We start from the raw sequence: 20,197 nt of genomic DNA on the forward strand, positions 1-20,197 counted from the left end.
ACCTTCCAGTTGCGGGTGTGTCTCTCCCATGGGCTTGTACATAAGTACTGAGCAGAACCTCAATAGAACTCCAGCATATATCAGCATGAGAACTAAAGTTGAGTGTTATTTTTCTCTTTCAGGGAAACATTTGATCTAAAAGAAATAATACAATTTCAAAAGTAAGAGGTGTGATGAGTCGTGTCAGATGCTGTCATTAACGTGACATTATTAAAATATGTATTAATAACTAAATGTGAAGAATGTAACTGAGTAAAAAGTAAACTAATTTCCTCCAAAATATTCATGTATAAGTAAAAGTATTATCATTTGAATAAATATGGTGTGTTACTGTACTTAAGTAGTTTTTATGTATCTGTACTTTACTGAAGTATTTCCATTCAGTTCAAGTCAAATATCTTACTTTTTACTCCACTACAATGTGCGACATCTGTCATTCCTTTTGGCTTATGTATATATGAAAACGTAACATGTCAAAGCGAAAGAAGCGTGAAGCAAGAGCACCAATCAGGGTATCATATTTCTTTTTTATGAATTTAAACAAACACTATTTCATTTTACAGTAAATTCATTTTGGATAGTTTATGTTTATGAACAGAGACCTACAGATGCAATATAGTAAAGGAAAACTCATTTGTGTGTCTGTGTTTATTAAACTTAAACTTGAAACTAAGTTGCAAATATATCTTAAACTGAAACTTTGCTTGTTTGTAAAATGTTATTTCAGAGCCACTGTTTTGTGCTTATAAAAAAATGATGAAAAATGATAACAGGACATTCGAGTCATTATTAATCTTTTAGTACATTTACTTTTGATACTTAAGTACATTTGAAGGCGAATAGTTTTATACTTTTACTCAAGTGGATGTGGGGACTTCTACTTTTACTGGAGTAATATTTGACCTTGTGTTTCTATACTTTAACTCAAGTACATGGTTTGTGTCCACCACTGATTACTACCCACCTCTGGTTATTAGTGAGGCATTGGAATTGGGCTGTCATGATTAATCAATTAAAACATATGGCTTGGTTTTAAAAAAATCAAATGATTAAACTTTACATAAACTTGGCATGACTGTCTCGGCATTAAAGAATTCTCTCTTTTTGATTTTAGCATTAAAATGACTTAAAAAGCATTAAATGGACAGATGATACCTGCAGATGTCCTAATACTATACTATGTGTATTTTGGAGTCTTTGAAAGGCTCTGCATATTATGTTATCATCAATTACTAATCTGATCAATAGTGACAGCCCTAATCAAAATGTTTTTGGGTGGAACCAAAATTCAGAACACATTAGGTCAAAAGATAAACCCAAATAGAAAGTGCATGCTTTTTTCGACTGCATAAATATTGGTTTGCTCATTATTTAGTTAAAAACTAGAAAAAAAATTGCACACAACATATTTGATTTAACAAATGGTTCTGTCAGTAGGACATAGGACAATATGACAGTTTAAATTACCAAACACTGACTTGAAAGTTTGGCTATAGAACATTGTTGGCACAGGAAAGCAAAGGAAACATTGCCTTTAAATTGTTATTTCAAACTCACATAATCAAGTAATTCATATTCTTGTCTTATATGTTTGTGCTTTGAAGCCTGCGTATCCTTAAAAAAGCAAAAGCAGTAAAAATTTTTCAGTCAAAATTTTATGTATTTTTACTCTTTCCAAAAACTGTGTGACTATGTGATTATTTGCCCTTTCTCTCTCTCTGTCTCTCTCTCTCTGTCTCTCTCTCTCTCTCTCTGTCTCTCTCTCTCTCTCTCTCTCTCTTTCTCTCTCTCTCTTTCTCTCTCTCTCTCTCTCTCTCTCTCTCTCTCTCTCTCTCTCTCTCTCTCTCTCTCTCTCTCTCTCAGACTGTCAGCCAGGTTGTCAACGGTGTACGGCAGATCTGCAGCTTGGCTCAGGGACGGTGTGTCTCTGGTGTAAAGGGTCCCGTATGCTGCTGCTGGGAGACCACTGTGTTGAACATTGCCCATCTGGACACTACAAATACCATGGAGCCTGCAAGAGTGAGTCCGGAGAAAGAGAGCAGGAGAGAGAGCTTATAACTCTATATTTATCCACACACTGTGAAGCAGCATCAGTGTCCTAGACATTCAATACATTTCCATTCAGCATCAATGGATTTAGAGCCATCATTAGAAGCATCCTTGGCATGGGCCTCATTTTCTGTTGTTTTTTCCTGTTTTCTTCTCCACATTTCGACCCTGTCTACCCACACAGCCTGTAATATAGTGCACGACTCCATTAGTTGAAGGCTCTGATTTCATGTACTGGGTGCAATTATCTCTGGATATCTGTGCATTAACCTGACTCTGACTGTGTGGAGAGGATGCTGTATTTATTTTTATTAGCCAGCGTGATGTAGAGCCTCAATTTAATGCCGCATCTTTACATGGATGCTATATAAAATATTATGATGGGCTTTTATAGCACAGCTATCAGACTATGGAGAGTATGTGTGCGTAAATCTGTGTGAGTGCATTTTAGAATCTCAGAGCAACATGAATGAAAAGTTTTTTATTGTGTCTGGCTGTTCCAAAGGATCTGAATGTTTTTAAATAGTTGGATATTTTTAGGTTTTTTTATGCCTTTGGTAATAGCTTTGATGAAATCTCAGAGATATCAGTTGACAAACTGAATTACGGTCTAAGCCTTGAAAATGCCAAAGATATCTAAACAAATGGCTACTTTATGACTAACCCCTCTCTGATAGCTCTAATTTGATGGTGTACAGTTACAGACTAGCTCAACGACTGATGCACAGTTTGTCTTAGTCATCGTTCATCGGTGGTCAATTTCCAGTGGACCACTATCAAGCTGGCAATGACAATGATATACTGAACATAACATGTAGTTAGACAGTGGTGAGGAGCACCTTTAATAAACTGTGGTCATTCAAATTGCTTTACAAATGAGAAAGTACAAAGATCATTCAAATCAGAGTTTAAGGTTTCTAATGAAGTAGAGAGTGAGATGGCTGTTACATTGTATAAAGAGCAACATCACTGTTGCTCACAGTCATTTGTTATGATCATCAAAATTGGTGTAAACCTTCCAGACAATTAATTCAAGGAAGCCAAAGGAAACACAGTCATGAAGATCAGGAGTCATGAAAACCAAACCTACGCTCTCTTAATAATATGTGTTCATTGTCCTGAGGAGCACTACATCTTTATACCTACATTTCCCAGAATGCCACAGTTCCTGTGCAGACTGCAGTGGGGAGGGGCCTCAAGCTTGTACTTCATGTTTGACCACTGCTGTGCTTTCCCCATCCGGCATGTGCACCACCCGATGCCCCATTGGCTACTACGCTGATGAAAGTCGTGTGTGTAAAAGTAAGTACTCCAGTACAGTATACAATAAACAGTTTACAGTATCCTATTTCAATGGTCCTGTAGCCCACATGTTCTGCATATTTTGGTGTTTTAGCATTCTGACACCAACTCATCAGCTAGTTATCACTCTCCTGAGTAGAAATGGATATGTTATGTTGCATCCAGGCACTTATCGGAAGGTTGCGCATACCAAGCAGTAGTCTAGTGAATACAGCTTAGCTACATGTTGAAAAATAAGCCTACCACATGGAAATACTGAGGTGCCAGAAAATACGTATCTTGCTTGCATCTTTGAGAGATGGGAGAAAATCAAGCTCCAGTTCTGCTTTAGACCTGAAAAAAGTCCACATGTTCCTGTCCATCCCTCCACTGTGAGAAAACAACTCAGTGCTAAGGGTCTGCAAGAACATGTAGCACTAGATCTAGAACTGAAATTTGCACTAGAACACCTAAACTGAACATCTGAGTCATGGAGTAAGGTTTTATAGACTGAAGAGTCTAAATTTGGGATTGCTGAAAATAACAAAAGGTAGCATGTACACCACCAAAGCAATGAAAGGCTCTTTGAATATGGCTACAGTCACCAGTGCACTTTTAGGAATGTATAATAACATCTGGAGTTTGATTTTGATGGTGTCATGAATGCTGATAAGTACAAAAAATTTTAATACACAATGCAATATGTTCTGGAAAACCTTTGATTTGGAGAAAATTAATTCTACAACAGGATAAGAAGCCCACTTTTCAGAAGGTCAGCATGTACTTGTCAAGCAAAGAAGCTGCTGTTGTTCTCAGAACAATGGACTTTGCCCTCTAGAGTCCAGACCTTAACACCACTGAATGTTTAGGTAGTCCACAACCACAATTTTGCTACTGTATTTTTTGTTTGGAACTTGTTAAGTCTCACCATCATCCTATGAATGTAAAATTTTCATAACCAGTTCCATTTTGATCTAAAAGCGTATGTTCACAGCAGGATTATTCACTCCACTGCTATATATGTGTGTTTTACAGAGTGTGACCGACAGTGTCTGAGCTGTGAGATGGCCGGAGTGTGTACGTCCTGCAGAGACCCAGCGAAGGTGCTGCTGTTTGGCGAGTGTCAGTATGAGAGCTGTGCCCAGCAATACTACCTCAACACCACCACGCGCACCTGCAGAGGTGAGCTCACTGACTTTGACATCCAGTTTAACTCTATACTGTGTCATATCCAGGTATAATATCAAAGCCATTTGATGTGCCAACACAGAGGTACGGAGGTTTGGTCAAAGTTCAGAAGGCGTACTGTAGCTGAGGATGCTTTTGCAGGGCCTGGGATGGGGTGTACCTGATTGAAACCAAATTAAGGGCCAGTTAGGAAGTGTTGTGTCCCAGAGAAATCACTATAGACTTCTGAAGTCAGAAAATAAAAGCACAAGATGCAAGAACTGAGTGCCTTTGGGTTCCTTAAGGATTGTGAGAGTGCAAGACTGGTTGTATTCTATATCATTTCTTATTTACTTTAATTTTTGATCCTTCCACGTGAGAAGGCTTAGGCCTCTTCAGCCACCTCAGGTAATATTTTGTGCCCCCATATGTTAAAATCAACAAATGAACATTTATAAACTGTGCATTAACATGTAAAGGTGTATTCTCTCTAGAGCATATTATCTTATTTTCACACAGAAAATCAACTAAACATTTCGACTAGGGGTGCCCAAACTTTTGCATACGACTGTTACACTGGAAATAGAATCATACATAGGAGTCAGCTTCACTGTTTGCCTTTTCACCAAGGTTTTCAAGCATTTACACATAAACCTTTATATCAGAATGTCTTTAGGATTAAAAAACATCCATTCAGTTTTGACTGGTAGTGTATGTCTGCATGCGTGTGTGTGTGTGTGTGTGTCTGCATGTGTGCGTGTGTGTTTCTCTCTGTGGGAGAGAGTGTGTCTTATTAAACATAATCACTATTTTTCGTTATCCTCCCTCCTGCTTCAGTTCCACAATCGACCCACAGCCATTGTCTAATGAAACCTCCCTTCCACAATGCTCCATTATACCACAGTAGTCTATTACACCCCAGTGCTGTCACTGTTTTTTACTGAAAAGAAGCTGCGCATTAAGGTGCCGTTTGATCGAGGAACGGCTGTGTGTGTAATGAGCGAAGCTGAAGTCAGCTCTTTAATTACTGATATCTCTTTAAGAGGAAGTTATTGTTTGCATTTCTTAGTGAATACTTTCCGATCAAGGCCTTTTAAGTTGGAGAGAGAGTGCTTTAATGAGATTTACTTCTGTTTGACTCGCCCGATTCAAAGCACTCTGGCTCCAGTGCCGCTTATTAGCAAGAAAGAGGAGAGAAAAGATTAAGGGGAAAGAAAAAATAAGGAATTTTCTGTTCCAAGAGATGGGAAGGGGTGAGTGTAGGAGAGAGATAGCATGCAAAATGATGAGAAAGGGAGGGTTAAAGGAATAGTTGCACCCCTCATCCAAATGTAGTCGAGCAGCCGGGAAGTTTGGTGTTTGAAGTTTTCTACTTTATTTTGTACAGGAGCAAGTCATATATGTAATTATCATCATGGCTAAATCCTGACTCAGTTAAGTAGCTAAAGCCAGTAGCAGCAGCTTTATTGACAGTCTGTGCAGCTGTCCAATTTAATAGAAAGCATGTATGAGATGATTCAGGCTAGAAGGTATCATGGTCACTGGCATCATAGTGTGATGGTATACAGGTATTAATGATGTTGAATTCACTGTAGATATTACCTCGCTGTCTGTTACCTTGAGCTTCCACTTGAGAGGGACCAGGACACTCCTTGCAAGATGAAAGATAAATGAAAAACTCTTTAAGTACACATCCGAGAGATATTATCAAGAGTGACTTACATTAGATGTAGTAAATCTATTGCAGCTACTGTGCCAAGATTACAAATAAAGGAAGCATCAGAGGACATAAAGTCAGTAGAAGCCAAAACTAATGCAGTCTACTCTAGATGTGTGTAAATATTTGATTCTATTTCAGTACAAAAAACCCAGATTAGATCTGATAGCACAGCATTTACTATCCACATTTACTGTCCACTTTATTACCTTTTACTTAAATTTCCCCATTGTGGGACTAATAAGGGTCACTTAATCTTAATCTTAATTTTTATCTTAATCTTAGAGTCTCCAAGCACTGTAAAAGCTCTACCCATCAAAAGTCCTTACAAAATTACAGTGAGCACCTGGGATTTCCTTAATTTAAAGCTGGAAATAAACAAAGTTTTTAGAATTTTGAAAATGTTTAAACAAAGACATTATAAGTACAACCCCAATTGCACATTAAGTTGGGACGTTGTGTAAAACATAAATAAAAACAGAATACGATGATTTGCAAATCCTTTTCAACCTGTATTCAACTGAACACACTACAAAGACAAGATATTTAATGTTCAAACAGATAAACGTTATTGTTTTTTGCAAATATTCACTCATTTTGAATTTGATGTCTGCAACACATTCCAAAGAAGTTGGGACAGGGGCATGTTTACCACTGTGTTACATCACCTTTCTTTTAACAACACTCAGTAAGCATTTGGGAACTGAGGACACTAACTGTTGAAGCTTTTTAGGTGGAATTCTTTCCCATTCTTGCTTGATGTACAACTTCAGTTGCTCAACAGTCCAGGGTCGTATTTTGCTCTTCATAATGCGCCACACATTTTCAATGGGAGACAGGTCTGGACTGCAGGCAGGCCAGTCTAGTACCCGCACTCTTTTACTATGAAGCCACGCTGTTGTAATGTGCAGAATGTGGCTTGGCATTGTCTTGCTGAAATAAGCAGGGATGTCCCTGAAAAAGACGTTGCTTGGATGGCAGCATATGTTGCTCCAAAACCTGTATGTACCTTTCAGCATTAATGGTGCCTTCACAGATGTTAAGTTACCCATGCCATGGGCACTAACACACCCCCACACCATCAGAGATGCTGGCTTTTGAACTTTGCACTGATAACAATCCGGACAGTCCTTTTCCTCTTTGGCCCGGAGGACACGACGTCCATGATTTCCAAAAACAATTTGAAATGTGGACTCGTCAGACCACCAGACACTTTTCCACTTTGCGTCAGTCCATCTCAGATGAGCTCGGGCCCAGAGAAGCCGGCGGCATTTCTGGGTGTTGTTGATATATGGCTTTCGCTTTGCATGGCAGAGTTTTAACTTGCACTTGTAGATGGAGCGACGAACTGTGTTCACTGACCGTGGTTTTCTGAAGTGTTCCTGAGCCCATGTGGTAAAATCCATTACAGAATGATGTCGGTTTTTAATGCAGTGCCGCCTGAGGGATCGAAGGTCACGGGCATTCAATGTTGGTTTTCTGCCTTGTCGCTTACTTGCAGAGATTTCTCCAGATTCTCTGAATCTTTTGATGATGTTATGGACTATAGATGATGAAATCCCTAAATTCCTTGCAATTGCACATTGAGAAACGTTGTTCTTAAACTGTTGGACTATTTGCTCATGTAATTGTTCACAAAGTGGTGAACCTCGCTCCATCCTTGCTTATGGACGACTGAGCCTTTCAGGGATGCTCCCTTTATACCCAATTATGACACTTTCCAATTAACCTGTTCACCTGTGAAATGTTCCAAACCAGTGTTTTTTGAGCATTCCTCAACTTTCCCAGTCTTTTGTTGCCCCTGTTCCAACTTCTTTGGAACATGTTGCAGGCATCAAATTCAAAATGAGTAAATATTTGCAAAAAACAATAAAGTTTATCTGTTGAACATTAAATATATTGTCTGTGTAGTGTATTCAATTGAATACAGGTTGAAAAGGATTTGCAAATCATCGTATTCTGTTTTATTTATGTTTTACACAACGTCCCAACTTCATTGGAATTGGGGTTGTAAAAACAAGAGACATATAAAGTAAAATGACAAACACATTTTAAAGATTCTGCACTATTTCCAGGTCACTGTTCAAATCTAAGCAAATTTATGACATTGACCACATTAAGGCCTTTGTATAAAAAGGTCAGAGTGTTTTTTGTCACCTGTCTCTCCTATCCACGCTCATGGTCAGATGACTCTCAGTTGGATCTGACCTACTCGTCAGAGGCTTTTGCATAAACTTTTGGACTTGAATGCTCACTGTCATGACATTAAGAGTGACATATTAACTACTTAGAAATGAAACTCATGTAAAAATGTCAAAGATTCAACTTTTCACTCAAATTGTTATGCTTATATGATGTTATTTATAATTTAAAATTTTGTGTTAACCATTTAAATGGCTGGGAAGTGTTATTACACATTCCCAAAACTGAAGAATAACTGAGCCAGTTTGCATTGTTGTCGATGTAGTGAATGAAGCCTTAATGTGTAAGAAGCCTATGAACTAAATTAGAAAAGAATGCAGAATAGGAGCATTTTCACAAGTGATCTCAGACTCTTGGACCCCACTCTAGGTATACAATTACAGACTATAGCCAATCTGTTGCCTTGCTCATTTTGTCAGCCATCGTTGGTCAGTTTCTGACCATAGGGCCACTGCTGGCCAGACATTTTCTGGGTGGTGGGCTATTCTCAGCACAGCACGGACACTGAAGCGGTAATTGTATGGTAGAGTGTTATCAGGCACAGTACTGTTGTTGGAGTTTTTGCACAAATCTCATTGTTGCTGATAGGTTGAGAGGTCCACCACCCAAAAACCTTAATCAGCATGAGCTCTGTGGTCATAAACTGACCAATGATGAAGGACTACAGAATGATTAACACAAAATCTTCATCAGCAGATGAGCAACAGTCTCTTACTTTGCCCCAGCAAGGTTGAGCTCCTAGCAAGGAATTTCAAATGAAGTGTTTGGAGAGTGTATATAGAAATAAGGGTCAATAGGTGTAATGAGAAAATGGGAGAGAGAGCGTGCACTGAGCGTTTTGTCTGTTAGCGTGAAGTCTGTCAGTATTGAGGATTAGATTGTTTACCCCTGCAGGAGGGTGAGGGAAGGTTGCTGGATGCTGTAATTGTTAATATAGTTGTTTTTGTTTGTTTGTTGAGTTATTTCATCCATCTGGCCCAAATGTTAAAGGTTTCACTGTCTGGATAGCTGCAGAAGAGATGAGTCGTGGAGTTGAGGCGAAGTAGGTGCGGTAGATATTAGAATCCTTTAATTTTTCACCAAACGAAACTTGCCTGAAATCTTCAAACAGCATGTTTGCAAGGCTACCTACCAATCCAACTTCATATATATATATATATATATATATATATATATATATATATATATATATATATATATATATACACACACACATCAATAAAACAGGCCTGCTGTGAGAAAAAAATGAAGATAGAAATCAATGCTGGAATCCATTCAGAGGAATCTGAGGCAGCCAATCTGAGGAAAAGGAAAGTTTGTTCAGATAGTAATAGCACAGGAAGAAATCTATTCCAGATAACATACTGACCGTTGCTATAAAATGCATATAGAAATGACCTGTGATGGCAATCTGACCTTCACACAGTTGAGAAGCAGAATGTATCTGTTTATGCTGCAGTGGAGGGAGGGATGGTTTAATAGGAAAGAATCTCTGCTCTTATAGGCATTTGCTGCCTCAAAACATGATCACAGAATACAATTGAATCTTTTGATGCCTAAAATATAACACCAAGCTAAACAAAACCATCACATAAATATTGCATGAAGGAAAATACATTTGCATGCATTTGGACCAATATAGTATGTCTACAGGATAAAATATGAAATGGGTTGTATTACAGAGTGTATGTAAAGTATAGACTCTGTAGAAGTAGTAAGAGTTTATTTCATTTCCAGTCAAAATAGCCATTAAGTACAATTTCAGAAGAAAAAACAGAAAATATATGTGTATATAGCAGTAAATTGCACATAAACCTGTTCTCAAAAAAAGAAATCTGTTCTCAAAAGAGTAATTGGCATTATGTTCCCATTTGTAGAGACACTAACATCCACACAAGCAACTACCTAGACATACCATAGCCGCCCTGCAACTTTCTGTAACACTTTATTTTAGGATATTGTTCATAAGACTACATGACACCTACATAAGCTTGTCATGATGACTAACATAAACCTGCATAAATGTTTATAAATGCTTATTCCAGTAGACATCATCTGTCATAAAGAGTACTTTAGTTAACTTTGTTCAAAATTGCTTGATGTACCCTTTACAGTGCATGGCGCTTGTTGGAATAAGCATTCATAAACATTTTTGCAGGGTGTCAAGTTGCCTTATGAATAGTAAAGCGTTACCCAAATTACTTCAGCGTGTGCAGATAAGAAGGAGAAATTTCTGAGAATGCGTACAAGATAATTTGCTTACTTAAGAAAGGGTAAAATCAAAGGAAAATAATTTAATCAAATAAAAAAAGAATGTCCAAAATTGGAATTGAAAAAATGATTAAAAATTGCAGAGAAATTGGAACTCTTAACAACCATGCAAGACGCCGTAGACCATCAAAACTGTCACCATCAGATAAACAGCACTTAAAGCTTTCGTCTTTGTGAAAAAAATTTGTGATTAAGCTCCACTCTTGATTGATATATGAAAAAATCCATGTTTTTATCCATTTCAAGATAATTCAGCACTATGAGTTTGAAAGGATGTGTAGCTGTCAAGAAGATATTACTGAGAAAAAGAAATAGCCATTAAAATTTGCAGATGACACAAAGAAGCTGCTGGTGTTCTCAGAGCAATAGACTGACCACCCCATAATTGAATATGTTTGAGATTACTTGGATTGGGAGAAGCAAAAATGCAACCAACTTGTAAGACTGAACTTTTCAGGTGTTACAAGAAGCATGTAAAAATGTGAAAGTCACTCAGAAAGAATGGAAGTAGTGAAAATAAAGTGTGTTCATTGAAATATTGAAAAATTAAAAATTTTTACATTGTATTTAGTGTAATTTGTTTCTGCTTTTCTGTCCCCCATCCCCCCCCCCCCACCCCCCTTTCTCAGAGTGTGACTGGAGCTGTAACTCTTGCCGTGGTCCACTCCGCAGTGATTGTCTGCAGTGTATGGAGGGCCATGTTCTGCAGAATGGCGTGTGTGTACCATCCTGCTCTCCTGGGTTCTACCGGGATGGAGAGCGATGCCTCAGTGAGTGTCAATCATATTTAAAATAGTTTGACAAAAAAATTAATTTACACAACTCACCCCTAAATGTAATCAGTCTGTGACGGCATTTTGGTGTCTGAAGTTTACAAGAGTAATGTAGCTAATAAAAAATAAATAATGAAAACTCACATACACCACATATTATCGTGCAAGTATTTTATGTTAGTATGTTAGCTAAAAATACTGAAAATGGTAGCAGCCAACAAGCAGTCAATGTTTTTATTTAAATTTTTCGATTTTTGTAGATACCAGTGCCATGCAGTGTCAGAAACCACACAAGAAAGTTGGCTTATGACATCGTAACAATGCAACACAGTTTGTAGACAGTGCATTGTACTGATTATTCTAGTGATTTGTGGCTCTAAACTTCCATTGTTTGTTAGCTACTTGAGCCTCTTAGCTTCAGTGCAAAATCAAAGAAGCAAACTTCAGACATCAAACATGTCTTTACTGATCTACTACATTTGGGGTTAGAGGAAAATTGTGTACATCAGACTCTAAAATCATTCTCAACTGATGCCTGTAATTACAAAAATAGAGGCTGTGGTGTCTGTACTTATATACTCCAGCTGCAGTGACCTTGCTTTGCCATTTTTTAATGGCAGTACAGCCTCTTTATTCCAAATGCAGCCTGGCAGACAAGCTAATGATATTTATATAGTTAAGTCGGCTGTCTTTGCTGGTGGCGCGCTCAGCACAGAGACAGCAAAGCTGAAAAACAGTGATAGAGGAATAAAAGCTAAGTGCTAAGGTTATTGGCATAGGCCTCATGACTGGACAATTATGTGTATGTTTGAATTATACTTGAACAAATGCATTGATGTGACCTTAAACATCAGATGAATGTCTTTTGGCTGGCATAGCAAACACAGTGCTGACACATGTAAATAAAGTGTTCATTAATCCTGAATTTGCATGTTGATGAATTGGATGTCATTCATATGACATGAGTTCATGGAAATTACAAGATGTTCTATCACCTAAGAAGCCATAACCACTGGGAGTCTGAAGCAGTGAAAAAGCCCCACCATACATTTCATTTAATGTTGGTGTTGTATACTTTTTCATTGTCAAATTTCAGCCCAAAAACCAAAAGAAATGCTGATGTTAAAAAATCATTTAATGCTTTTACTGCTTGTTCATTTATTTATTTATCTCATACCAACCATAGCAAGACAGTAGTATTCCTATACCTTAATATAACTGAACCTTTGAACATGAACTGTGATGTGATGTCCTACATTACTATCACATGTATTGAACCTAACGTAGGTGAGATTGTTCTAGAAATGCGGCTGTTGAGCTGCACTGGTTAAACAGGCACGGGGAGGGTGTCAAGGTTACAGAGCACATTTTTGCACGTTCTCAGATCACAGTGTCAGGTTTCAGGCATCAGACAATACAGCTTGGCTCTTGGGAAAACCACTGTCAGCTCTTGTACAATCAAGCTAAACTGAGTGGCATTGGATGATAAAGTTTGTGATATTCACAGTTCCATTTTTTTCTTTTTAGAGTAACTGTGTCCAAAATAGCAATGACAATATATTACAGGTATAACTTTTATTGAACTGTGCATTTATGATGTTATTTGACACAGATGAAGCTTCAACTCCCATGCTGTCACTGTTTGCTCCCATTTCAATTTCAGAGTTAGGAACCATCTCAAAATTACAGAAAGAGAAAGTGTTGCTATTATTATTAGTAGAAGTAGTAGCAGTAATGGGGGAATGGGAATATCATTGCCATGAAAGGGTGTAGCTGGTCTGCAACGATGTATAGGTAGGTTGCATGTGTCAAATTGATATCCTTGTGAAGGCCTAGACCCAGAGTTCCCTAGCAGAACATTGCCCAGAGCATCACATTGCCTTCATTCTAATGCCATCACTGCCCCAGGTAAATTCCACATATGTATGGTCCTCCATGTGATGTAAAAAAAGGACTCGTTGGACCAGAAGACCTTATTCCATTGCTCCAAGGCCCAGTTTTAATGTAAAAGTTAACACAGCACTCTCTCTCTCTCTGTCTGTCTGTCTGTCTCTCTCTCTCTCTCTCTCTCTCTCTCTCCTGTAGAGTGTGATGATCACTGTGAGCAGTGTGACGGTCCTGGCCAATGTCACCAATGTCAGACCCCCTACACTGCTCTGAAGGGCCAGTGTGTGCTGGACTGCGGCAAACACTACTTTCTCGTCCCCACCAAACAACGCTGCATTGGTGTGTCACATTTTTAATTGGATCTATAAGCATATGATTTATAATCAACTCAAATACTAAACAGCAGGTGCTATTTAATGAGATCAGTTACACGGCTCAAACTAATTGGTCCTTTCTTTAAAGCAGAGTAATTTTGTTATCACATACTTTTATATGGACTCAAATTAATAGTTTTTCTTTGTTTCCCTTTAAGGCAGACTAATTTTAATACCACATAATTTACATGGATGCAAATGAACTGTTTTTCTTTTCTCTTTAGGCTCGGCTAGTTTTTAACACCTCATACTTTTATATAGACTCAAATTAATTGCTTTTATTGTCTTTTTAAAGGCAGTCTAATTTTAATATCACATATTTTTATATGGATGGAAATTAATTTTTTATTAATTTATAAATTAGTTTTTTCCATTTTAGGTTGACTAGTTTTAACACCATATACATTTTATATGCAAACTTTTCTGTTCCATAGTTTTCTAGTTGCTTTAAATGTCTGTGTGACTACTCCACTCTATTCTATGTCCCAGCATGCCCTTCCAGTTGCGTGGAGTGTGTAAGTGCAGGACAGTGTCGTGTTTGTGCTGAGAACACATTTAAGAAGAATGGACAGTGCACTCCAGATTGTGGTCATGGATACTATGCTAACAAGAAGGCCAGAGAATGCCAAGGTAGTGAGGAGTTTGCAGTTCAATTGAATAAATGTAAAATTTCACATATGACTGTACATACATCTTGTTTTTCTTTATAGGATTATTATTAGACGGAACCTTACAATACAATAGACACAAGATATGCACACATTTACATATACACTATATTGCCAAAAGTGTTCACTCACCCATCCAAATCTTTGAATTCAGGTATTCCAATCACTTCCATGGCCACAGGTGTATGTAAATAATGGGTCGCTCTCAGGAGCTCAGTGAATTCCTGCATGGTACTGTGATAGGATGCCACCTGTGCAGCCAGCCAAGTCCAGTCATGAAATTTATTCGCTACTAAATATTCAACAATCAACTGTCAGTGGTATTAGAACAAAGTGGAAGTGATTGGGAACGACAGCGACAAAGCCACAAAGTGGTAGGCCACGTAAAATGATAGAGCGGGGTCAGCGGATGCTGAGGCGCATAGTGCGCAGAGGTCACCAACTTTTTGCAGAGTCAATCGCTACAGACCTCCAGACTTCATGTGGCCTTCAGATTAACTAGAATGGGTTTCCATGGCCGAGCAGCTGCATCCAAGCCTTTTCATCCCAAAGAATTAGCCTTATATCACTAAGCGCAAATGTGTAAAGCAGTGTAAAGCAGCACAACTAGGTTCTACAGCAGTGGAGACGTGTTCTCTGGAGTGACGAATAACACGCCTCTCTCTGGCAATCCGATGTACGAGTCTGGGTTAGCGGTTGCCAGGAGAACGGTACTTGTCTGACTGCATTGTGCCAAGTGTAAAGTTTGGTAGAGGGGAGATTATGGTGTGGGCTTCTTTTTCAGGTGTTGGGCTCGGCCTCTTAGTTCCAGTGAAAGGAACTCTTAATGCTACAGCAGACAAAGAGACTTCAGACAATTTCATACTCCCAAATTTGTGTGAACAGTGTGGGGACGGCCCCTTCCTGATCCAATATGACTGCGCACCAGTGCAGAAAGCAAGGTTCTTAAGGACATAAAGATGAGGAGGCCTGGCTTACAGTCTCTGCTCTAATTCATCCCAAAGAGGCAGGCCTCCTTGTCCAACATCAGTGTCTAACCTCACAAATGTGCTTCTGGAAGAAGGGTCAAAAATTCCCATAAACGCACTCCTAACCCTTGTGGAAAGCCTTCCCAGAAGAGTTGAAGCTGTTATAGCTGCAAAGGGTGTGCTGACATCATATTAAACCCTGTGGATTAAGAAGAGGATATCACTCAAGTTCATATGCATGTGAAGGCAGACGTTTGGCAATATAGTGTATAAAAGCACTTGTAATATTATTAATATGTATTGTATATAAAGTTTATATGCAGTATATGTAGTTTTTGTTTATAGTTGATATTGCACTGTTAACCTGGTCTCTTCTCAATTTTTTCTTCACAGCAAACACACACGCTCCATCTCTCCACATCAACGGGTCACACCTGGTCCCTCTCAGTGGAGTGACCCCACTGGACCCTGCACTCCTGTCAATCAAAGACTCAGACAGCCAATCAGAGAGCATGGTGCTCCAGTTGGTGCAGCCACCCAATAACGGACGCCTGGTCGTGCTGGAGGAGGATAAAGAGAGATCACTGAGGAAAGACGACACATTCTCCCTCGCACAGCTGAGGAACAGAGCCGTGCGCTTCGTTCACACCACTGACCAGAGCAAGTGAGTTGGGTGTGCAAGGGTGTTTTGTAGTACTTTTGCACCCATCTGCATGTTTGTATCAGTGTGCAGTAGAGGTCAACATGGGCATGAACCTGAGTCATACCTGTGACTTTGCCACCTCACTCGATTCCAGTGTTGTATGGGAAAATTTGACCTGAACCCAGCCTGAAACCTTTTTTGTGATGCTCAGGTCAGGTAGCAGACCTCTAGTGTAGACCTGTAGTTTTAATTGAATTTAAAGAGCCTCTTACAGAAAGTAATATGAATTTCACATGTGAATAAACCTTTCATGTTAAAAAGGGAAAAAAATATGGGATCATGTGAAAACATGTTCACGTGAAAAAATGTGATCATGTGAGTGTGTTTACATGAAAAAATGTATGTTCACTCGTGAAAAAGCTGGGGTTCACATGTATTAAAATGTAATAAATGAAATGATGTAACATGAAAACATGATTACTTGTAAACACACTTGGTTTTTGACATGTGAAATGTCATTTTCCTGTAACGAAGTGTAATTTTCACTAGAGTTGCGATTTAAATATTAGCTTACATTATTAACAATATTGTATTAACAAGTCTTAAGTAAAGTTGAACCTAATAACAAGTAGTTCAGCGACTGCCTGTAGAAGAGCCAATCAGAAGTGACTAGTGAACCACATGCTATGTACACAACAACAACTAACTGTCAGTCTGACGCATTAAAGTCAGCATTCAAACCTAAAGCCAGAAAAAAATGGAAAAATAATAAAAAAAAAAGATCTTGAGTTTAATTAATAGAAGATAATCGTAGTTTAAATCAGTCACATTATAGGTGAGAAAAATCACAATTACATATTTTCCCCAATTTGTCCAGCCTACATGTCTACAATGTGTCTGCATTTTTTGATCCCCCAAAATATGAAGTTAAGTTGCACTAAATGTTAAATGAAATACATTTGCATACATATTTAGGAGTGGTTCTTGCGTAAGGATCAGAAATCCAGCATGTTATTTCAGAGTGAATGCAGGAGCATTCTTATGTGTCTGAGACATAATTAACCATCAACCCTCATCAGTGATGGAGTGTGTATTTGTGTGTGTGTGTGTGCGTGTGTGTATATGTGTGTATTGGAGGGTGGGGTGGCTGACTGTGAGTAGTCAGCTTTAATTACTCCAGTGAAGCATTTCACACACACACACACACTGTGCGGTGCTGAGCCGAGCCACACATGTGTAAACCACAGGAGTCAGACAGTAAATCAGGCCAGTGTCTTACTGAGCTACAGGTTTACCTCTCTCTCTCTCTCTCTCTCTCTCTCTCTCTCACATGCTTTTCATTCCCTCTTTGTCTTCATGTTCTTTTCATTTAGTCTTTTCTGTTCTCTTTCACTAATTTTCTCCTGTTCTATCTCTCACTTAGACTCTTTCTATCTCTCCTTACTTTCTATCTCTTTCCTTATCTTCCTATCTATCTATTCTATCTTCCTCTCTCCTTAATCTCTTTTTATTCTCTCTCTCTCTCTTTGGTCTTTCTCAGTTCAGTTCAATTCAAGGTTGCTTTGTTGGCATAACAAATATTAGCACATGCATTGCCAAAGTTTTGTAAAGAATTCTCTCTGTCTCTGCTCTTCCTCTATTCCTTGCTATCTCCCCCACTCTCTTCATACCTCTCGCGCTCTCTCTCTCTCTCTCTCTCTCTCTCTCTCTCTCTCTCTCTCTCTCTCTCTCTCTCTCTCTCTCATATTCATACAGTCAGATGATAAAGTATGTATATGTTACAGGTTTGGTCAGTTCACTCTACGGGCAGCTGATCCACAACTGTTCTCTCGGCCGCAGACGGTTAATGTCCAGGCCGTCTCTCAGGAGGTATGTACACATACCCGCAGTACACATACACTAATAGAAAAGCATGTTGTTTATTTAAAAAGAAAAATAAAATATGTTGTTGCTTAAAAACAAAAATATGTCCTAATCTAAATTGATTTACATCGAAGATAAATATTTTAGCCAACTATTTTGGACCTGTGAGCTGGTCTGTAGTTCATACTTGAGGCTTTGCGACACTGCAATACTACATACATCACACACTTGCTGTTAGGATGATCTCTTAAAAGTAGAAATACTACTGTTTAATTATGTTTGGGAAAGTACCATAGCTGTGATTCATTACTTTCCACCTCTGCACTTTGATCTGTTACTTCTTAAGGCTCACTCATGGGGGCTCTGTGCTAATGAATACTGTCTTAGAGAAGATTGGGGCTTGGGAACATTTTTAGGAAGAACAGATACCCCTCTTTTCTCTTTTTTCTGTCTTTCTTGGCATCTCATTACATTTCCTAAATATATCACTGCAGCTCACACTGCAATCCCCTGAGAACTGGCTGTGTCTTCTGACCTCGTGCAGCTACTACACACACACACACACACACGCGCGCACATAATACAGAGAGAGAGAAACTCAATCTCTCTGTACTGGAAGCCACTGTAGCATCATAACATAACCCCCCACCTCTAGTGGACAGTCTAGCATTTCCATTCCACCTGACTGCATGCCTTCGGACTGTGGGAGGCAACCAGAGCACCTGGAAGAAACCCACACAGACACAGGGAGAATATCCATACTCCATACAGAGAAGACCATGGTCATTTGTCCAGGAAATCAAACCCAGGCCCTTCTTTCTGTGCCACCCTGTTTTTTAAACAAACGATTACTGCAGCACATTGCAAAAAAGCATGTATACCTGTGTTCCTGTTAATAACAACTTACTTGTACAATCACTAAACATGGTCTAGAATCAAATGTTTGGTTTGGAAGTAGCAGTGATGCGTTAAAAATAAACAAGTATTTACATTTTTAAGAGATAATGGACAGTTATTATTAATTCACATACAACAAAAGGTTAGCTTTACTGCAGTAGTAGCTATTTTTACTTTTTTAGTGCAACAATTTTTTTTTAGATGTCTGTCATTTTACACTGTTGTTAGACTACATGTTTATGTATGAAAATATGTGAAGCCTTTTTTTTTTTACAAAGAACTGCAGTAATTGTGAAATCATTCTTCAAAAATGGCAACATTTTTGGGGAGTCCCACAAGGTTCAATTTTAAGGACTATGCTTTTTATTTGTAATGTAAAGTACCTTTAGGTAATGTCATTAGGAAACATGATATAAACGTTTATAGCTATGCTGAAGGCATGTAATTATATATTGCTATTCCCTCTGAAAATCAAGACTGTGTTGACAAGCTTACCAACTATGTGTCAGATATTTGTAAGCGGAGTGAGAAGGTAGGCTGTTTTGTCACGTATACCAAACCTGAAGTATGAAGCCTGGGTGTAATTTTCTGCGCTCTGTTTTATCCTTCATGTAAGTGTAGTCATGCCATTATATAAGGGCAGATCACCTTAAAAAGGGATGATCCTGCCTACATACCACAACTTCACATTGCATGCTCTTAAAAACTAGTGATTCCAAATAGTCAATATAATGCCATTTTATTCATAAACACGCCACACACCCATGATTTGTTTGTTTTTAGGTCAAGTTGGACTGCAGAAAGAAAATTGTCCCAATTAGGATATACAATGTCCACAATGGAGCAGCCACTCCATTGTTATAAGTACACCAGATTTGGAGTATACATTCAATACCAATTATCAGCTAATTTGCCACTTGCACTCATATGTAAATGAGTGCAAGTGGCAAAGAGTTGCAGTTTCAGCTCTGTTTTCAACCACAGCTGGAGATAACCGGCCTCATTTTCAGTTCTAAATATACAGACCACTGATGACAAATTATTACCATCATGGTTTTAAACAGTTTTTCCCTGCAGTAAGTCTTCATGCTTCACGCTCCTCCCTGGTTACCCCCCTTACTTCACTTTAGCACTTTGTTGCATCGTGTTGGATGAAATGTCTCAAGGCCATTTTAATTAGCTCCATGTCTGCTTTTAGTCTCTGGCTGTGAAATGTGAAATCTTTCTGGGTGGTCTGCAGCCCACAGCAAAAGCCAGTCAAGAAAAGAGATTAACATCCTTCTGCTTAGAGCCAACCCCATGATCCCTCATTCTCTTGTTTTTTCTCTTTCCAATAATGCTGCTAAGAGATGCTTGAATCGTGCTAGCTAATGTAAACTCAAATGAGGCATTTGCTCATTTTTACTCAGGAAATACCTTCTCCAACTGAGCTGACCT

The 20,197-nt window shown here is 38.6% G+C and overlaps 1 protein-coding gene across 1 annotated transcript in view; it reads left to right on the forward strand.

Moving 5' to 3' along the window:
• fras1 (Fraser extracellular matrix complex subunit 1) overlaps positions 1 to 20,197 on the forward strand; it is a 203,055-nt gene that overhangs the window by 124,294 nt on the left and 58,564 nt on the right. The window contains exons 21-28 of the mRNA XM_017705134.2: positions 1,864 to 2,019; positions 3,205 to 3,351; positions 4,366 to 4,512; positions 11,317 to 11,457; positions 13,546 to 13,686; positions 14,211 to 14,351; positions 15,751 to 16,021; positions 17,785 to 17,869. Coding sequence (XP_017560623.2) covers positions 1,864 to 2,019; positions 3,205 to 3,351; positions 4,366 to 4,512; positions 11,317 to 11,457; positions 13,546 to 13,686; positions 14,211 to 14,351; positions 15,751 to 16,021; positions 17,785 to 17,869 — 1,229 coding nt within the window. The remainder of the gene's footprint in view (positions 1 to 1,863; positions 2,020 to 3,204; positions 3,352 to 4,365; positions 4,513 to 11,316; positions 11,458 to 13,545; positions 13,687 to 14,210; positions 14,352 to 15,750; positions 16,022 to 17,784; positions 17,870 to 20,197) is intronic.

This window comes from Pygocentrus nattereri, chromosome 20 (genome assembly GCF_015220715.1).
Source record: "Pygocentrus nattereri isolate fPygNat1 chromosome 20, fPygNat1.pri, whole genome shotgun sequence".
In the NCBI taxonomy this organism is placed as follows: domain Eukaryota; kingdom Metazoa; phylum Chordata; class Actinopteri; order Characiformes; family Serrasalmidae; genus Pygocentrus; species Pygocentrus nattereri.